This window comes from Dendropsophus ebraccatus, chromosome 4 (genome assembly GCF_027789765.1).
Source record: "Dendropsophus ebraccatus isolate aDenEbr1 chromosome 4, aDenEbr1.pat, whole genome shotgun sequence".
In the NCBI taxonomy this organism is placed as follows: Eukaryota; Metazoa; Chordata; class Amphibia; order Anura; family Hylidae; genus Dendropsophus; species Dendropsophus ebraccatus.
Genome location: NC_091457.1, coordinates 2,898,783 through 2,921,169, shown reverse-complemented (window position 1 = coordinate 2,921,169; position 22,387 = coordinate 2,898,783). Strand labels below are relative to the sequence as shown.

The window sequence follows — 22,387 nt, the reverse complement described above, 5'->3', positions numbered from 1 at the left end:
CCACAACTCTGCAGAGGGGGCGGAGTCTTACTGTTCTGCGTGCTTTGGACCAATCAGATGGCTCCTGTTCTATATCTTCTTTCCTTCACTTTGTTGGATACTGTGGATGTTCATTCTCTTTGTACCTGTGCTGGGTGGGAGGAGTAATGTCAGATATCTGCTGAGTGGGCGGAGTCTTCCCGGTGTAATGTCAGATATCTGCTGAGTGGGCGGAGTCTTCCCGGAGTAATGTCAGATATCTGCTAAGTGGGCGGAGTCTTCCCGCTGTAATGTCAGATATCTGCTGAGTGGGCGGAGTCTTCCCGCTGTAATGCCAGATATCTGCTGAGTGGGCGGAGTCTTGCTGTAGATTTTGGGCAGGATTCAGACCTTATGAAATCCTTCCTGGACGCCTGATGTACCTGTCTGCCATAGTGGGAGATTTATGGTGGTCAAATTATCTTTGTTGTTCATAGCAACCGGTCACAGATCCCATAGTTAGGCCGCATGCACACGGTTTGTATTCCGCACGGACATGTTCCCCCACCAATTGGGTATATTGGGGATGTGTCTGTGTGTCAGGGGGTTGCGGCTGTTGGGTACATTAGAGGATGGGGCTGTGTGTGTGTGGGGGGGGGGGGTGCGGCTGTTGGGTATATTGGGGGATGGGGCTGTGTGTGTGTGTGTGGGGGGGTGCGGCTGTTGGGTATATTAGGGGATGGGGCTGTGTGTGTGGTGGTGGGGTTTGCGGCTGTTGGGTATATTGGGGGATGGGGCTGTGTGTGTGGTGGTGGGGTTTGCGGCTGTTGGGTATATTGGGGGATGGGGCTGTGTGTGGGGGGGTTGCGTCAGTTGGGTATATTGGGGATGGGGCTGTGTGTGGGGGGGGGTTGCGGCTGTTGGGTATAATGGGGGGATGGGGCAGTTGGGTATATTGGGGGATGGGGCTGTGTGTGTGGTTGTTGAGTTTGCGGCTGTTGGGTATATTGGGGGATGGGCTGTGTGTGTGGTGGTTGAGTTTGCGGCGTTTGGGTATATTGGGGGATGGGGCTGTGTGTGTGTGGGGGTTACGGCTGTTGGGTATATTGGGGGATGGGCTGTGTGTGTAGAGGGGTTGCGGCTGTTGGGTATATTGGGGGATGGGCTGTGTGTGTGGTGGTTGAGTTTGCGGCTGTTGGGTATATTGGGGGATTGGCTGTGTGAGTAGGGGGGTTTGCGGCTGTTGGGATTATTGGGGGATGGGGCTGTGTGTGTGTGGGGGGGTGCGGCTGTTGGGTATATTGGGGGATGGAGCTGTGTGTGTGTGTGGGGGGGGGTTTGCGGCTGTTGGGTATATTGGGGGATGGGGCCGTGTGGGGGGGGGTTGCGGCTGTTGGGTATATTGGGGGATGGGGCCTTGTGGGGGGGTTGCGGCTGTTGGGTATATTGGGGGATGGGGGCCGTGTGGGGGGGTTGCGGCTGTTGGGTATATTGGGGGATGGGACTGTGTGCGGGGGGGGGGGGGGTTTACGGCTGTTGGGTATATTGGGGGATGGAGCTGTGTGTGTGTGGGGGGGTTTGCGGCTGTTGGGTATATTGGGGGATGGAGCTGTGTGTGCGGGGGGGGGTTACGGTTGTTGGGTATATTGGGGGATGGGGCTGTGTGTGCGGGGGGCACATATTTCGGCTTGTCCTGTGATGATGTTTGTGTCTCCTTTGCGTCTTTCCTTTATGGATAACACGGTCATTGAGCTTCTTTAGCGCGGTTGAAGCTGTTATTATTTCTGGAAAGTTCTGCTGCTCGGATTGTTCTGTCCTAAACTCCAGTCTCCTCCTACAGCGCTGTGTGACCCCAGGGGAAGGACCCCTCTCATCTAGTGATGGTAGAACAGGGTGTAATGCTGTGTGACCCCGGGGGAAGGACCCCTCTCATCTAGTGATGGTAGAACAGGGTGTAATGCTGTGTGACCCCGGGGAAGGACCCCTCTCACCTAGTGATGGTAGAACAGGGTGTAATGCTGTGTGACCCCAGGGGAAGGACCCCTCTCATCTAGTGATGGTAGAACAGGGTGTAATGCTGTGTGACCCCAGGGGAAGGACCCCTCTCATCTAGTGATGGTAGAACAGGGTGTAATGCTGTGTGACCCCAGGGGAAGGACCCCTCTCATCTAGTGATGGTAGAACAGGGTGTAATGCTGTGTGACCCCAGGGGAAGGACCCCTCTCACCTAGTGATGGTAGAACAGGGTGTAATGCTGTGTGACCCCAGGGGAAGGACCCCTCTCATCTAGTGATGGTAGAACAGGGTGTAATGCTGTGTGACCCCAGGGAAGGACCCCTCTCACCTAGTGATGGTAGAACAGGGTGTAATGCTGTGTGACCCCGGGGAAGGACCCCCCTCATCTAGTGATGGTAGAACAGGGTGTAATGCTGTGTGACCCCGGGGAAGGACCCCTCTCATCTAGTGATGGTAGAACAGGGTGTAATGCTGTGTGACCCCGGGGAAGGACCCCTCTCACCTAGTGATGGTAGAACAGGGTGTAATGCTGTGTGACCCCGGGGAAGGACCCCTCTCATCTAGTGATGGTAGAACAGGGTGTAATGCTGTGTGACCCCAGGGGAAGGACCCCTCTCACCTAGTGATGGTAGAACAGGGTGTAATGCTGTGTGACCCCAGGGGAAGGACCCTCTCACCTAGTGATGGTAGAACAGGGTGTAATGCTGTGTGACCCCAGGGGAAGGACCCCTCTCATCTAGTGATGGTAGAACAGGGTGTAATGCTGTGTGACCCCGAGGAAGGACCCCTCTCATCTAGTGATGGTAGAACAGGGTGTAATGCTGTGTGACCCCAGGGGAAGGACCCCTCTCATCTAGTGATGGTAGAACAGGGTGTAATGCTGTGTGACCCCAGGGGAAGGACCCCTCTCACCTAGTGATGGTAGAACAGGGTGTAATGCTGTGTGACCCCAGGGAAGGACCCCTCTCATCTAGTGATGGTAGAACAGGGTGTAATGCTGTGTGACCCCAGGGGAAGGACCCCTCTCACCTAGTGATGGTAGAACAGGGTGTAATGCTGTGTGACCCCGAGGAAGGACCCCTCTCACCTAGTGATGGTAGAACAGGGTGTAATGCTGTGTGACCCCGGGGAAGGACCCCTCTCACCTAGTGATGGTAGAACAGGGTGTAATGCTGTGTGACCCCGGGGAAGGACCCCTCTCACCTAGTGATGGTAGAACAGGGTGTAATGCTGTGTAACACAGAGCACAATAATAGACAACACTACGATGATATAGAAGAGTGCTCATAATACAGTCCAAGGCTCCACACACTAATATCATCTGCAACCAGATTCACTTGTATTAAAAATCTCCTGACTTCCCATACTTATCAGCTGCTGTATGACCTGCAGGAAGTGGTGTATTCTCTCCAGTCTGACATAGTGCTCTCTGCTGCCACCTCTGTCCATGTCAGGAACTGTCCAGAGCAGCAGCAAATCCCCATAGAAAACCTCTCCTGCTCTGGACAGTTCCTGACATGGGCAGAGGTGGCAGCAGAGAGCACTGTGTCAGACTGGAGAGAATACACCACTTCCTGCAGGACATACAGCAGCTGATAAGTATGGGAAGACTGGAGATTTTTATATACAAGTAAATTACAACTCTGTATAACTTTCTGAAACCAGTTTATTTGAAAGAAAAAGATTTTTGCTGGAGTTCCCATTTTAAACAACAAACTATAACAATGAACACAGAATCAAATCTGCATGGAGGAGGCCGTAGTGTCCAGAGGCTGGAGGCTACCAGGAGACAGGCCAGTACACCAGGAGACATGGAGGAGGCCGTAGTGTCCAGAGGCTGGAGGCTACCAGGAGACAGGCCAGTACACCAGGAGACGTGGAGGAGGCCGTAGTGTCCAGAGGCTGGAGGCTACCAGGAGACGTAGAGGAGGCCGTAGTGTCCAGAGGCTAGAGGCTACCACAGAGAGGCCAGTACACCAGGGGACATGGAGGAGGCCGTAGTGTCCAGAGGCTGGAGGCTACCAGGAGACAGGCCAGTACACCAGGAGACATGGAGGAGGCCGTAGTGTCCAGAGGCTGGAGGCTACCAGGAGACAGGCCAGTACACCAGGAGAGGTGGAGGAGGCCGTAGTGTCCAGAGGCTGAAGGCTACCAGGAGACAGGCCAGTACACCAGGAGACATGGAGGAGGCCGTAGTGTCCAGAAGCTGGAGGCTACCAGGAGACGTGGAGGAGGCCGTAGTGTCCAGAGGCTGGAGGCTACCAGGAGACAGGCCAGTACACCAGGAGACGTGGAGGAGGCCGTAGTGTCCAGAGGCTGGAGGCTACCAGGAGACAGGCCAGTACACCAGGAGACGTGGAGGAGGCCATAGTGTACAGAGTCTGGAGGCTAACAGGAGACAGGCCAGTACACCAGGAGACATGGAGGAGGCCATAGTGTCCAGTGGCTGGAGGCTACCAGGAGACAGGCCAGTACACCAGGAGACATGGAGGAGGCCGTAGTGTCCAGAGGCTGGAGGCTACCAGGAGACAGGCCAGTACACCAGAAGACGTGGAGGAGGCCGTAGTGTCCAGAGGCTGGAGGCTACCAGGAGACAGGCCAGTACACCAGGAGACGTGGAGGAGGCCGTAGTGTCCAGAGGCTGGAGGCTACCAGGAGACAGGCCAGTACACCAGAAGACGTGGAAGAGGCCGTAGTGTCCAGAGGCTGAAGGCTACCAGGAGACAGGCCAGTACACCAGGAGACAGGCCAGTACACCAGGAGACATGGAGGAGGCTGTAGTGTCCAGAGGATGGAGGCCACCAGGAGACAGGCCAGTACATCAGGAGACATGGAGGAGGCCGTAGTGTCCAGAGACTGGAGGCTACCAGGAGACAGGCCAGTACACCAGAAGACGTGGAAGAGGCCGTAGTGTCCAGAGACTGGAGGCTACCAGGAGACATGGAGGAGGCCGTAGTGTCCAGAGGCTGGAGGCTACCAGGAGGCAGGCCAGTACACCAGGAGATGTGGAGGAGGCCGTAGGAGGGCAACAACCCAGCAGCAGGACCGCTACCTCCACCTCTGTGCAGGGAGGACCAGGAGGAGCACTGCCAGAGCCCTGCACAATGACCTCCAGCAGCCACAAATCTGCATGTGTCTGTACAGACTCCATGAGGACGGTATGAGGCCCGACGTCCACAGATGGAGGTTGTGCTCACAGCCCAACACCGTGCAGGACGCTCGGCACTTACCAGAGAAAACCAGGATTGGCAGATTGACCACTGGCGCCCCCTGTGCTCCTCACAGATAAGAGCAGGTTCACACTGAGCACATGTGACAGAGTCTGGAGACGCCGCAGAAAGCGATCTGCTGCCTGCAACGTCCTTCAGCATGAGCGGTCTGGCAGGGGGTCAGTAATGGTGTGGGGGGGGGGGGGCCATCTCTTTGGGGGGCGGCACAGCCCTCCATGTGCGGCAGAGGTCGCCTGACTGCCATTAGGTAGCGAGACCCTCAGAGCCCTTGTGAGACCACATGCTGGTGCGGTTCTGGTATATGCCGGTGACATTTGTTACACTGCTTCGTCTGCTCTCTGTTTCCTCAGTGTTGGTTGTGGTGACATGTAGCAGAGTTGGCGCAGCGTCCAGTTTGTAACATATAAAGAAGAGCAATGGACGGAGGAGGTAAGAACAGGGAGTGCATCATGTGACATCATGTATCCAATCCCAGGACAAGTAGCACCTGGGGCTCCAGCTAATGCAGAACTCCCAGCATGCCCAGACAGCCTCAGAATATGATGGGAGTTGTAGTTTGGGGGCTGTTCCCGTTGGGTGACAGGTATCTTCCCCCAGTAGGGGTGTCTGTGGACGCACCCTGCACAGGACTCCTACATTAGTCACATACACCACAGCCTTGTTTTCCTTGCCGCCATGTTTCCCCTCCCGTCTCCTGACCGCAGAATAACCGGAGTAAGTGTTTGGGACGAACCGCGGCGGCGGCAAATGAGAACGTTCCATTATTGTAAAAGGTTTCTTGACGTGAGATCCATGAATTATTGAGCAGAGGCGGATTAGATTGTCAGCTCCTGCGCTGCACATACTGCGCCATCTGCCGCTGTCGGCCTCTCGGGATTCCTTTGTCTCATCAGACCTTTTAAGTGCAATTACTGTAAACCAGGCGAGAAACACTCCTCTCCGGAGCGGCAGTGGCGTCTCTGTGTGTCAGGAGGCAGACCCTCCCTCCACCAGGACCCAGTGTTCATCCTGAGCCTCCTGGTTCATGTTGACACCTGTGTCCATCACATGACCAGACAGATATTTATCCTCTAAGGCCCAGTTCACACTAAAACGGCATGTCAATTCTTTGAGCGGAGAGTGGCGGGAGCGGAGGTGTGTGCACCCTCCCATTTAGACACTGCAGGACACTGAGCACGGCCGTTTTTACTCAATGTGAACTGGGCCCAAGAGTACACTGTGAAGATGTATGAGTGACAGCAGTGACCCCATTGACAGCAATGACCCCAATGACAGCAATGACAGCAGTGATCCCAATGACAGCAGTGATCCCAGTGACAGCAATGACCCCAATGACAGCAGTGATCCCAGTGACAGCAGTGATCCCAGTGACAGCAATGACAGCAGTGATCCCAGTAACAGCAACGACAGCAGTGACCCCAATGACAGCAGTGATCCCAGTGACAGCAGTGATTCCAGTGACAGCAGTGATTCCAGTGACAGCAATGACAGCAGTGACCCCAGTAACAGCTATGACAGCAGTGACCCCAGTGACAGCAATGACCCCATTGACAGCAGTGATCCCAGTAACAGCAGTGACAGCAGTGACCCCAATGACAGCAGTGATCCCAGTAACAGCAGTGACAGCAGTGATCCCAGTGACAGCAATGACCCCAATGACAGCAGTGATCCCAGTGACAGCAGTGATCCCAGTGACAGCAATGACAGCAGTGATCCCAGTAACAGCAACGACAGCAGTGACCCCAATGACAGCAGTGATCCCAGTGACAGCAGTGATCCCAGTGACAGCAATGACAGCAGTGATCCCAGTAACAGCAACGACAGCAGTGACCCCAATGACAGCAGTGATCCCAGTGACAGCAGTGATTCCAGTGACAGCAATGACCCCAATGACAGCAGTGACAGCAGTGACCCCAGTGACAGCAATGACCCCAATGACAGCAGTGACAGCACTCCTCCCTGTGTCACACAGCTCCCTCTTCTCCTTCTCTTCTTGCAGTAACGTTGGGTCTTCTCTCCCCCCCGCAGTCCAATGACCCCGATAGTTGGAGCGCAGAGGATGGATATGGACTCACTGAGCGCGCTGCCCGTCCAACGGTAAGAATATTCTAGGTGATCACATGACCATTCCTGATGTGTTCTCTTCATGTACATATATAATATTGCGTGTATGGCCCTTTAAAGGAGGGTGTATTATTACTGTGCCATGCGGTGTATGTGCCATGTTGTGTCGCACTGGCACTTTGTTTGTACACCTGTCAGCCCCCGGGGGTGCAGGGCCGGCGGGCGGCTTCTCATGGCTCCCGCTCTCCTCTTTCCTGCTTTGTTATACCTTATTATGTGTCTTGTTTTTCTTGTGGAGCGGCAGGCGCAGCACAGATGGCAGGGCTGGGGGTGCGGGCAGGCAGATGGCAGGGGTGCGGGCAGCGCTAGTGGTGATGTCCTCCACGACCTGTCCACCACCCAGGGGATTGGGGAGACACTGCAGTGAATAGAGTGCTACCTGCGGGGAGCGAGGCACCATGGGGTTTATAGGTAGCTTTGGCCGGGAGAGGGGAGACTGTCCTGTGGTGCCCGAGAGGGGAGACTGTGCTCGGGAGAGGGGAGACTGTGCTCGGGAGAGGGGAGACTGTGCTCGGGAGAGGGGAGACTGTGCTCGGGAGAGGGGAGACTGTGCTCGGGAGAGGGGAGACTGTGCTCGGGAGAGGGGAGACTGTGCTCGGGAGAGGGGAGACTGTGCTCGGGAGAGGGGAGACTGTGCTCGGGAGTGGGGAGACTGTGCTCGGGAGTGGGGAGACTGTGCTCGGGAGAGGGGAGACTGTGCTCGGGAGTGGGGAGACTGTGCTCGGGAGAGGGGAGACTGTGCTCGGGAGAGGGGAGACTGTGCTCGGGAGAGGGGAGACTGTGCTCGGGAGAGGGGAGACTGTGCTCGGGAGAGGGGAGACTGTGCTCGGGAGTGGGGAGACTGTGCTCGGGAGTGGGGAGACTGTGCTCGGGAGTGGGGAGACTGTGCTCGGGAGAGGGGAGACTGTGCTCGGGAGAGGGGAGACTGTGCTGTGGTGCCTGAGAGGGGAGACTGTGCTCGGGAGAGGGAAGACTGTGCTGTGGTGCCTGAGAGGGGAGACTGTGCTCGGGAGAGGGGAGACTGTGCTGTGGTGCCTGAGAGGGGAGACTGTGCTCGGGAGAGGGGAGACTGTGCTGTGGTGCCTGAGAGGGGAGACTGTGCTCGGGAGAGGGGAGACTGTGCTGTGGTGCCTGAGAGGGGAGACTGTGCTCGGGAGAGGGGAGACTGTGCTGTGGTGCCTGAGAGAGGGGAGACTGTGCTCGGGAGAGGGGAGACTGTGCTCGGGAGAGGGGAGACTGTGCTCGGGAGAGGGGAGACTGTGCTCGGGAGAGGGGAGACTGTGCTCGGGAGAGGGGAGACTGTGCTCGGGAGAGGGGAGACTGTGCTCGGGAGAGGGGAGACTGTGCTGTGGTGCCTGAGAGGGGAGACTGTGCTCGGGAGAGGGGAGACTGTGCTGTGGTGCCTGAGAGGGGAGACTGTGCTCGGGAGAGGGGAGACTGTGCTGTGGTGCCTGAGAGGGGAGACTGTGCTCGGGAGAGGGGAGACTGTGCTCGGGAGAGGGGAGACTGTGCTCGGGAGAGGGGAGACTGTGCTCGGGAGAGGGGAGACTGTGCTCGGGAGAGGGGAGACTGTGCTCGGGAGAGGGGAGACTGTGCCCAAGAAAGAAGATTTTGCTGTGGTGCCCGGGAGGGGAGACTGTGTTATAGTGTCAGAGAGAGGAGACTCTGCCTGGGGGAGAGATGGCGCCCGAGAGAGGAGACTGTCCTGTGGTACCTGAGAGAGGGGAGACTAGAAGAGATAGCACCATAGTGTCACACATAGGAGCTGTACAGCATACAGCGAGAATGGGTCTTATGCCCCAGTCACCTTCAGAGCTGCACTCACTATTCTGCTGTTAAATCATGTCTCATCCTCCAGAGCTGCACTCACTATTCTGCTTCTTACCCTTAAAGAATATGTCAGAGATTAATTTCCTCTGTGCAGTCAGATGTGTGGCTATGATATACTAGCAGAATTCTGCATACAGCTCTAGGTGTTAGTGGAGTTTTCGCCTCACTTGGCACGTAATCAGTTATTACAAGGCCTGCGGCAGTGGTAGACATGACACGTTTCCCCAGGTTGTTGTGTGTCCTCTCCGCTCGGCTTCCAGCATATGGCCTCCTGTTAGTCAAACAATAGAAGTGATGTGAAAGGAGAGCCGGGGCCGGCGTCACCCATCAAGGGAGGGGCCCCACTGGTGTTATATCCACACAAAGGGCCACACTTCCAGGGGGGAAGAGAGACAGATAGATAGATATCCAATGTATATTCAGCAGCACATAGGGCCATTGTAGCTTCCAACCAAAAAGCTTCTGTCTATATTGTAGTAAGGTCAATGGCACTCCGATAGTAGTGAAGAAATTCAGGTGTTTATTGTGATACAAACAAATAAGACAACGTTTCTGTGGCCTCTCGCCACCATTTTCAAGCCAAAGTATGTGAACAATCCGCTCATGTAAATAGTGGTGGGATAAATCAGACACTGTCTTTCTATTGGTGCATAACAGTGTCAGTCAAATTAATTGCGTGCTGTTACGGCCGCGGCGGCGTCCCGCGTTCCGGGCCGCCGCCGCGACCGCTACCTGCCCTATGCAGCAGCCGGTGTCCATAGTCGGGGACCCGGCGCTGCTGTCACCTCGGCCCCGGGGGGCGCCTCACCTCTCCACGCTCCTGTCTCCCGCTGTGCCGGCCGGCGCGCGCGTCCCCGCCTCCTAGGGCGCGCGCGCGCCGGCTGTCTCAGATTTAAAGGGGCAGTGCGCTCCTAATTGGTAGTTGCACCCAATCACTCCCCTATAAATCCCAGCATGCCCTGTCCTTAGTGTTGGAGCCTCTACATGCTTCCCATAGCGTTTGGCCCAGCCCCCTGTTGTTCCTGAGTCCTATCTGTTACCTGGTCCCAGTCCCTGTTCCTGAGGCCTGTCCGTTACCCGGTCCCTAGTCCCTGTTCCTGGTTCCTGTTTCCCTGTCACTCCATCTGTTCCTGCGTTCAGCCTGTCACGTGCGCTCTCGCCTGCAGACCTTTGCCAGTGCCATCTCCTGCCTACTGCTCCTGCCACGCCTCGCCTGCCGTCACCAGCTACCAAGCCAGGGGTAGCGACCTGGGGGTCGCCTGCCGCAGCAAGTCCATCCCGCCTTGCGGCGGGCTCTGGTGAAAACCAGCGGCCCCTTAGACTCCGCTCCCTGGTGAGGTTTGTGCCATCGCTGGTGCCGGTCCAGTGGATCCACTACTCCGGGCGTTACACGTGCACATGATCAGGTGTTCTCCCAAACATATCAAAGTGAGCCATTACATTTTACAGGTTAAATTGAGAGACAGTGATATCATTCCGTGCATTAAAATCCCACTATATAACAAAGTTCATCTTAGTCCTTAGAGAAAATGTCCGCTTGAAAAAATAAATACATGTTGCAGCAATGTACGGATCCACTTCGGAACTCCTGAGCCGAATGCGTGTAGCAAACAAGAACCTCCCGCTTTCCAGGACCCAGTCTGCGCTTGGCACTTAAAGGCACAGTGCACTGTGTTTCGATCCTAGGCAGACCTGGCAGTCCGCAAAAACTTTCTTTGTAATAACCGCATCACGGTGGAGGGAATTCCACCCCTCCAGAACTTGTTAGTCCGCGGGTAGGGTCCGACAGACCGCTATAAACACAACAATAGGCATGTTTCTCAAATAGCGCACAATCTGAACTGTTCCTTACAGGTTAGGGATGAAAATACACATTCTAGCCCAAATTTATACGATCCAGTAGTGAGTTCCATCCGTGTCTCCATATTCAATCTGAAAAAATGAACAATAAAGAAAATATTAGTTATATCATTGAGTTAATGTACAATTTTATTATCGGCAGGAGAATTGTTACAGTTTTTTATCCTGGGATTGCTGGGGAGGATTACCTTGATAAATGTCTGGCCGTTTTGTACTCAACATTAAGACCGTATTCACCAAGGGCATCTGTACAAATCCACTCCAATTCTTTTTAGAAGGAGCTGTCTGTCCCCCCCCCCCCCCCCTCTCGGGGGTTTCTCCACTCTATCCACTATCATGAAGCTGATGTCTCTTTTTGTATGTCCCTTCTCGGTATAATGTTTGGCTATGGGGAGATCAAGTCTCTGCCTCCTGATCGTGTATCTGTGGTGATTAAGTCTGGTTTTTAAATCCCAGGAGGTTTCCCCCACGTAGATCAAGCCGCATGGGCACCATAGGATGTACACTATCCAGTCCAATACACATATCAAGTACTTGTCTATTTTACACCTGTTCTGTGTGATGGGGTGCACACTTTCTGAGCCTTTTTTCTGCAATTAATACAGTTCAGACGAGGGGAGGAGCCCGTCTTCTTACTACTCATGTAAGTTTGTTTGCTGCCACGTTCATTGCTGACCAGGGTCTTCACTACCTGATCCCTTAGATTTCTCCCCCTTCGGTATGACATTAGTGGGGGGGCCTGGAATTCCAAGATGTTTTTGTGTGCATCTCTCATTACATACCAATATTTATTGATAACCCTCGAGATTCTAGGTGACATGTCCGTGTAAGTAGAGACAAAGGCTATTTGTTCTTCACACTTTTGTCTTCCAATAACTGTTGTCTGTCTATACCCTCTATCTCATTTCTACATTCGTCGAGAATTCTGCTTGGGAACCCTCTGTCCTTGAAGTCCTTAGTCATCTTTGTCAAGGTTTTATCTAAGTCCGTCTCTTTCTCGATAATGCGTTTGGCTCTCAACATCTGACTTTTCAGGAGGCTTTTCACCATACGTTGTGGGTGGCAGCTGTCATACTTCAGGATGTTGTTACACTCACTTGGTTTGTTGTATATATCGGTCAAGAGTCTCTGTCCTTCGGAGTCTAAATAGCTGATATAATCACATTGCATCGTGAATTTAATTGTAGAGTCAATGGTGTTCATGTCACTGTCCCATACCATGAACACGTCGTCTATATAACCTCTCCACGTCCTCACATGTTGAAAGAGGGGCGCTGTATAGATAAGTGTTTCTTCTAAATATGCTACCACAATATTGGCATATGTTGGTGCATAGTTAGCACCCATCCCCACTCCGCGTTTTGTATGTAGGTCTGACCTTCAAATGTAAAATGGTTATTAGTAAGAGCAATATCCAAAAGTTGCAAAATAAAATCTTCTTCTTTTGGTTTTAATGTTAATTGCCCCAACTTAGTCATGATAGCTTCCCTCCCCATGTTATTCTCAATGGAGGTGTAAAGACTTGATATAAGATACTATAAGATACTATGTTCTCTTATTTGTAACTCTTTGATATCCTGAAGAAATTGTGTGGTGTCACGTACATAGGATTTTGTGTTGGTCGCCAACGGTCTGAACACTTTATCCAAAAATATTGATACGTGATTTAGGGCCGAATCCCGTCCCGAGACTATCGGCCGACCAGGGGGGTTAACCAGGTCTTTGTGTAGTTTGGGTAAAAAGTAAATAACAGGCATTTTCGGATGCTCGATTGTGAGAAAATCTGCTACCTTTTTGTCAATTATCCCCTGATTCCGGGCTTCAAGTGTGACCTTCTCTATCAGTTTGTTAATATTCGGTCTCGGGTGTAAGTTGTCTGTGAGCCTCGTGTAAATACAGTTGTTTATCCATTATCACTATAGCGCCGCCTTTATCCCTATATGTGAATTGTGGGTGAGTTCTTTTAATGCAGCCATGTCTAGTGTCGATAGGTTGGGGTGTAATATTTCATGTGTTTCACTCTGGATTCCTAACCCTTTCAGTTGCTCTCTAATAAGATGTAAACCTGTAAAATGTAATGGCTCACTTTGATATGTTTGGGAGAACACCTGATCATGTGCACGCAATTAAGTTGACTGACACTATTATGCACCAATAGAAAGACAGTGTCTGATTTATCCCACCACTATTTACATGAGCGGATTGTTCACATACTTTGGCTTGAAAATGGTGGCGAGAGGCCACAGAAACGTTGTCTTATTTGTTTGTATCACAATAAACACCTGAATTTCTTCACTACTATCGGAGTGCCATTGACCTTACTACAATATAGATAGATAGATAGGACATACACTGTATCCCAGTTTTCCAGGCGTTCCATAGCCTGTATCCACCCGCTGCATGGAAGTGGGAGTCAGATGCTGAGATTTCTGGTTCGTACAAACCAGAAATCCGGCAGGTTCGCTCATCTCTAGTCCTCATCTATGGGGACCTCAATGCAAGGACTGGGAGAGAAAGAGACTACTGCACCACTGATGGGAACATCTACAGTGGTTTGTGATAAATTAGAATATCAACAATTTTTTTTCCAGTAATTTAATTCAAAAAGTGACCTCATATATTCTATATACATTACATACAGAGTGACCTCATATATTCTATACATTACATACAGAGTGACCTCATATATTCTATACATTACATACAGAGTGACCTGATATATTCTATATACATTACATACACAGAGACCTGATATATTCTATATACATTACATACAGAGTGACCTCATATATTCTATAGACATCACATACAGAGTGACCTCATATATTCTATATACATTACATACAGAGGGACCTGATATATTCTATACATTACATACACAGAGACCTGATATATTCTATATACATTACATACACAGAGACCTGATATATTCTATATACATTACATACAGAGTGACCTCATATATTCTATAGACATCACATACAGAGTGACCTCATATATTCTATATACATTACATACAGAGTGACCTCATATATTCTATACATTACATACAGAGTGACCTGATATATTCTATATACATTACATACACAGAGACCTGATATATTCTATATACATTACATACACAGAGACCTGATATATTCTATATACATTACATACAGAGTGACCTCATATATTCTATAGACATCACATACAGAGTGACCTCATATATTCTATAGACATTACATACAGAGGGACCTCATATATTCTATAGACATTACATACAGAGTGAACTTTTTCAAGCGTTTATTTGTGGTAAAGTTAATGATTATGGATTACAGCCAAGAAAAACCCAAAAGTCAGTATTTCAGAAAATTAGAATATTATATAAAACCAACTGAAAAAAAAAAAAATGTTTTTAACACAAAAATGACCAAATGAAAAGTCTGTACAGTAAAGTCCCTCAGTACTTGGTCAGGCACCTTCTGCATGAATGACGGCATCAATGCGGCAATGTGGCATGGAGGCGATCAGCTGATGGCGCTGCACAGGGGTTAGTAAAGCCCAGGTTGCTGTGATAGCGGCCTTCAGCTCGTCTGCATTGTTGGCTCTGGTGTCTCATCTTCCTCCTGACATTATACCATAAATTCTCTATAGGGTGAAGGTCTGGTGAGTTTGCTGGCCAATCAAGCCCAGTGATGCTGTGGTTAGTAAACCGGGGATTGGTACTTTTGGCCGTGTGGACAGGGGCCAAATCCTGCTGGAAGATGAAAATTCCATCTCCAAAAATCTTTCCAGCAGCGGGAAGCATAAAGAGCTCTAAGGTGTCCTGGTAGACGGCAGCGGTGACTTTGGTGTTGATGAAACCCAGTGAACCTCCACCAGCAGATGACATGGCTCCCCAAACCATGACTGATTGTGGAGACTTCACACTAGACCTCCAGCAGCTTGGATTGGGCCTCTCCACTCTTTCTCCAGACTCTGGGACTGCAGTTCTCCCAGTTGCTTGTGCACCTTTTTCTACCACACTTTTTCCTTCCACTCGACTTTCCATTAATCTGCTTTGATCCAGCACTCTGAGAACAGCCAGCTTCTTTAGCAATGAACTTTTGTGGCTTCCCCTCCTTGTGGAGTGTGTGACGGCCTTCTGGACATCTGTCAGCAGTCTTCCCCATGATTGTGTTGCATACTGAACCAGACTAAAGGACCTTTATAACACTTAGGAAGCCACTGCAGGGGTTAGGGGTTAATTATTCTTATTTTATGAAATACTGACTTTTGGGTTTTTCTTGGCTGTAATTATTAATCATCAACCTTAACAGAAATAAATTGTAGAAAAGTTTACTCTGTATGTAATGACTATGGAATATGAGGGCACTTTTTGAATTGAATTACTGAAAAAAAATGTTGTGGCTATTCTTATTTATTGCAAACTACTGTATATACTAATATACTAGGAGCAGGCAGTGGCTGTGACAGCTGAGTTCAGACCGAAAGAAACAGCTATCAACTATGACAGCACAGTCAAAAAAAAGTGGCAGAAAACTGTTCAACCTACGTGGAAACTTCAGACTTCGTATTCTTAATGGCCGGACAAAGGGAGACTCACCCTGAACTCCCATGTAGGCCACAGTGTGGTAGACTACGCCATCACTGACATGGATCCTATAAACATTGGCGGCTTCACAGTCACCCCCCAATCTCACCTGTCAGATCACAACCAACTGCTCCTGTACATCAAATCTACAAACAAACCACCCACACAGACCGGACTCTGCAGCCTACCCCCAACCTTCAAATGGTCCAAGATGTCGGCCCCAAAATACATAGAGACCATCAACAGAACAGATCAGAGAGATGCTCCACAGCTTCCATAATAAGCGAGCCGAACCCAGAAGGAGTAAATCTGGCAGAAATGGCCGAGCTGAAAAGATGTAACAACAACAAGAGGCCAAGAAGGCAACATCCCAACAGCTGGTTGGACAAGGAATGTAAAACTGTAAGGAAGGCCCTAAGAACCGCCTCAAATAAAAAAACACCGTGACCCAAACAACCCCGAGCTGAGGGAGGCCTACTATACCCTCCCAACAACAATACAAAGCCATCCTCAGAAGGAAAAGGCAAGGCCACATCTCCACCAAACTCCTTCAACTCCAAGACGCCATTCAAGATAACTCATTCTGGGAATTATGGAACTCATTCTGGGAATTATGGAACCAAAACAGGCCCACAATGTAATAACAACAACCTCCACATCCAAAATGGAGGTACCTGGCTCCAATACTTCAGTGACCTGTATAAAAACATCCCAAAGGAAGACCTAAGCCCAGAACAAAAGGAGATCGAGAAAAAGCTAAAAGACAAAATCAAAGATTTCCAAAACCTACTAGATACACCGATCACAGTGCAGGAGATTACAGAGAGGACCCACTAGATACACAGATTACAGTGCAGGAGATTACAGAGGATACACCGATCACAGTGCAGGAGATTACAGAGAAGACCCACTAGATACACAGATTACAGTGCAGGAGATTACAGAGGATACACCGATCACAGTGCAGGAGATTACAGAGAAGACCCACTAGATACACAGATTACAGTGCAGGAGATTACAGAGGATACACAGATCACAGTGCAGGAGATTACAGAGAGGAGCCACTAGATACACCGATCACAGTGCAGGAGATTACAGAGAGGACCCACTAGATACACCGATCACAGTGCAGAAGATAACAGAGGATACACCGATCACAGTGCAGGAGATTACAGAGAGGACCCACTAGATACACCGATCACAGTGCAGGAGATTACAGAGAGGACCCACTAGATACACCGATCACAGTGCAGGAGATAACTGAGAGGACCCACTAGATACACCGATCACAGTGCAGGACATAACCAAGAGGATCCTATCAATAAAGGGTAGAAAGTCCAGCGGCCCAGATGGGATCCTCCCAGAAATGATAAAATACAGCCCGCCAGTAATCCTGACAGCCATAGCCAAGCTCTGTAACATTGTGCTGAGTGCCGGCTCCTTCCCCCAGAGCCGGAATAATCTTCACCCTGCAACAACTCATCAGGAGCCACGTCCATGATACAAAGCACGGAAAGATCTAGGCCTGCTTTGTAGACTTCAAAAAGGCCTTTGACTCAGTGTGGCCCCCGGGCCTATTCCTGAAACTTCTGGAGAGGAAGACATCAATGTCATCAGAAGCTCCTACACTGAGAACAGATGCAGCGTAAGGGTGAATTTCCTGGAAAGAGAGCGGCTTATTTCCGGCAGAGCCGAGGAGTCAGGCAGGGCTGCAGCCTCAGTCCTACTCTCTTTAACATCTACACCAATGAGCTGGCAGCAGCCCTGGAGTCCTCCTCGGCACAAGGTCTCACCCTCCATGACACCTAGGGGAAATTTCTCTTGTATACAGACGACCTTCTCCTACTCTAACCAACCGAGGAAACGAAAAACAGCCGGGCCTCCTTCCTTCCTGCTACACAACTGCCCACTCACCGAAACATAAGAGAAACAGATCGCTGATCCCAGGGAGACCAGCCAAACAACACTGCCAGCTGCTAGGGAAAGCGCTCAATGCAGTGAAGTCCTAGGTGCATTGCCTCCAGGGAAGGACCCAGCCAAGGGGAGGCTCCTGTACGGAAACCACCAAAACCACCATATTAAGTGGCCCTTGTCATTACATTGACTTATAGGGCCACTTAATATGGTGGTTTTGGTGGTTTCCTTACAGGAGCCGCCCCTTGGCCGGGTCCTTCCCGGAGGGATATGTGGCTAGTCCTGTGTTTCGAGACTCTTCAATGAGGCTCCACAGGTTCTTCTTTTGCACACTCACAGAAACAGACCGGTACACTTACCTGGGCCTAAAAATCAGCCAATCAGGAAGCTTCAAACAAGCTACAGAAATCCCGAAAGACAAAGCCTGCCGAACCTTCTATGCCATAAGAAGGCGCCTCTACCATCTTAGACCACCAGTGACTGTGTGGCTGAAAATATTCGAAACCATCATTGCCCCAATCCTTCTGTATGGTAGTGAAGTCTGGGGCCCCGAGATATACCCAGACTGGTCAAAGTGGGACTCCGGACCCACAGAAGTCTTCCACCTAGAATTCTGTAAATACCTTCTCCAGGTCCATCGGAGCACTTCAAACAGCGCCTGTCGAGCAGAGGGATTAGAGACTGACCATATACCAGAGACTACAGAGTACAGACTGGCCCCATATACCAGAGACTACAGAGGGAGTACAGACTTTTCCCATATACCAGAGACTACAGAGTACAGACTGACCATATACCAGAGACTACAGAGTACAGACTGGCCCCATATACCAGAGACTACAGAGTACAGACTGACCATATACCAGAGACTACAGAGGGAGTACAGACTGGCCCCATATACCAGAGACTACAGAGGGAGTACAGACTGACCCCATATACCAGAGACTACAGAGGGAGTACAGACTGACCCCATATACCAGAGACTACAGAGGGAGTACAGACTGACCCCATATACCAGAGACTACAGAGTACAGACTGGCCCCATATACCAGAGACTACAGAGGGAGTACAGACTGACCATATACCAGAGACTACAGAGGGAGTACAGACTGACCATATACCAGAGACTACAGAGGGAGTACAGACTGACCATATACCAGAGACTACAGAGGGAGTACAGACTGACCATATACCAGAGACTACAGAGGGAGTATAGACTGACCATATACCAGAGACTACAGAGGGAGTATAGACTGGCCATATACCAGAGACTACAGAGGGAGTACAGACTGACCATATACCAGAGACTACAGAGGGAGTACAGACTGACCCCATATACCAGAGACTACAGAGGGAGTACAGACTGGCCCCATATACCAGAGACTACAGAGGGAGAACAGACTGACCCCATATACCAGAGACTACAGAGGGAGTACAGACTGACCATATACCAGAGACTACAGAGGGAGTACAGACTGACCCCATATACCAGAGACTACAGAGGGAGTACAGACTGTCCCCATATACCAGAGACTACAGAGGGAGTACAGACTGACCCCATATACCAGAGACTACAGAGTACAGACGGACCATATACCAGAGACTACAGAGGGAGTATAGACTGACCATATACCAGAGACTACAGAGGGAGTACAGACTGACCCCATATACCAGAGACTACAGAGGGAGTACAGACTGACCCCATATACCAGAGACTACAGAGTACAGACTGACCATATACCAGAGACTACAGAGTACAGACTGACCCCATATACCAGAGACTACAGAGGGAGTACAGACTGACCCCATATACCAGAGACTACAGAGGGAGTACAGACTGACCCCATATACCAGAGACTACAGAGGGAGTACAGACTGACCCCATATACCAGAGACTACAGAGTACAGACTGACCATATACCAGAGACTACAGAGGGAGTACAGACTGACCCCATATACCAGAGACTACAGAGGGAGTATAGACTGGCCATATACCAGAGACTACAGAGGGAGTACAGACTGACCATATACCAGAGACTACAGAGGGAGTACAGACTGACCCCATATACCAGAGCCTGCAGAGGGAGTACAGACTGACCATATACCAGAGACTACAGAGGGAGTATAGACTGACCATATACCAGAGACTACAGAGTACAGACTGACCCCATATACCAGAGACTACAGAGGGAGTATAGACTGACCATATACCAGAGACTACAGAGGGAGTACAGACTGCTCCCATATACCAGAGACTACAGAGGGAGTATAGACTGACCACATATACCAGAGACTACAGAGTACAGACGGACCATATACCAGAGACTACAGAGGGAGTATAGACTGACCCCATATACCAGAGACTACAGAGTACAGACGGACCATATACCAGAGACTACAGAGGGAGTACAGACTGACCCCATATACCAGAGACTACAGAGGGAGTATAGACTGACCCCATATACCAGAGACTACAGAGGGAGTACAGACTGACCATATACCAGAGACTACAGAGGGAGTACAGACTGACCCCATATACCAGAGACTACAGAGGGAGTACAGACTGACCCCATATACCAGAGACTACAGAGTACAGACTGACCATATACCAGAGACTACAGAGGGAGTATAGACTGACCCCATATACCAGAGACTACAGAGGGAGTACAGACTGACCCCATATACCAGAGACTACAGAGGGAGTATAGACTGGCCCCATATACCAGAGACTACAGAGGGAGTATAGACTGACCATATACCAGAGACTACAGAGGGAGTACAGACTGACCCCATATACCAGAGACTACAGAGGGAGTATAGACTGGCCCCATATACCAGAGACTACAGAGGGAGTATAGACTGACCATATACCAGAGACTACAGAGGGAGTATAGACTGACCCCATATACCAGAGACTACAGAGGGAGTACAGACTGACCATATACCAGAGACTACAGAGTACAGACGGACCATATACCAGAGACTACAGAGGGAGTACAGACTGACCCCATATACCAGAGACTACAGAGTACAGACTGACCATATACCAGAGACTACAGAGGGAGTACAGACTGACCATATACCAGAGACTACAGAGGGAGTACAGACTGACCATATACCAGAGACTACAGAGGGAGTATAGACTGACCCCATATACCAGAGACTACAGAGGGAGTATAGACTGACCATATACCAGAGACTACAGAGTACAGACTGACCCCATATACCAGAGACTACAGAGGGAGTATAGACTGACCATATACCAGAGACTACAGAGGGAGTACAGACTGACCATATACCAGAGACTACAGAGGGAGTACAGACTGACCATATACCAGAGACTACAGAGGGAGTACAGACTGACCATATACCAGAGACTACAGAGGGAGTATAGACTGACCATATACCAGAGACTACAGAGGGAGTACAGACTGACCATATACCAGAGACTACAGAGGGAGTATAGACTGGCCCCATATACCAGAGACTACAGAGTACAGACTGGCCCCATATACCAGAGACTACAGAGTACAGACTGGCCCCATATACCAGAGACTACAGAGGGAGTACAGACTGACCCCATATACCAGAGACTACAGAGGGAGTACAGACTGACCATATACCAGAGACTACAGAGGGAGTATAGACTGACCCCATATACCAGAGACTACAGAGGGAGTATAGACTGGCCCCATATACCAGAGACTACAGAGGGAGTATAGACTGACCATATACCAGAGACTACAGAGGGAGTACAGACTGACCATATACCAGAGACTACAGAGGGAGTATAGACTGGCCCCATATACCAGAGACTACAGAGGGAGTACAGACTGACCATATACCAGAGACTACAGAGGGAGTACAGACTGACCCCATATACCAGAGACTACAGAGGGAGTACAGACTGGCCCCATATACCAGAGACTACAGAGGGAGTACAGACTGGCCCCATATACCAGAGACTACAGAGGGAGTACAGACTGACCATATACCAGAGACTACAGAGGGAGTACAGACTGACCATATACCAGAGACTACAGAGGGAGTATAGACTGACCATATACCAGAGACTACAGAGGGAGTACAGACTGACCATATGCCAGAGACTACAGAGGGAGTACAGACTGACCATATACCAGAGACTACAGAGGGAGTACAGACTGACCCCATATACCAGAGACTACAGAGGGAGTACAGACTGGCCCCATATACCAGAGACTACAGAGGGAGTACAGACTGGCTTCATATACCAGAGACTACAGAGGGAGTACAGACTGGCCCCATATACCAGAGACTACAGAGGGAGTACAGACTGACCCCATATACCAGAGACTACAGAGGGAGTATAGACTGACCCCATATACCAGAGACTACAGAGGGAGTATAGACTGACCCCATATACCAGAGACTACAGAGGGAGTATAGACTGACCCCATATACCAGAGACTACAGAGGGAGTACAGACTGACCATATACCAGAGACTACAGAGGGATTACAGACTGGCCCCATATACCAGAGACTACAGAGTATAGACTGGCCCCATATACCAGAGACTACAGAAGGAGTACAGACTGGCCCCATATACCAGAGACTACAGAGGGAGTACAGACTGACCATATACCAGAGACTACAGAGGGATTACAGACTGGCCCCATATACCAGAGACTACAGAGTATAGACTGGCCCCATATACCAGAGACTACAGAGGGAGTATAGACTGACCATATACCAGAGACTACAGAGGGAGTACAGACTGACCATATACCAGAGACTACAGAGGGAGTACAGACTGACCCCATATACCAGAGACTACAGAGGGAGTACAGACTGACCATATACCAGAGACTACAGAGGGATTACAGACTGGCCCCATATACC

General features: G+C 50.4%; 1 protein-coding gene across 1 annotated transcript in view; it reads left to right on the top strand.

Moving 5' to 3' along the window:
• The window catches only part of INSC (INSC spindle orientation adaptor protein), a 172,541-nt gene that overhangs the window by 17,445 nt on the left and 132,709 nt on the right, over positions 1-22,387 (top strand). The window contains exon 2 of the mRNA XM_069968003.1: positions 7,233-7,301. Within this exon, the coding sequence (XP_069824104.1) occupies positions 7,237-7,301 (65 nt within the window). The 5' untranslated portion in view covers positions 7,233-7,236. The remainder of the gene's footprint in view (positions 1-7,232; positions 7,302-22,387) is intronic.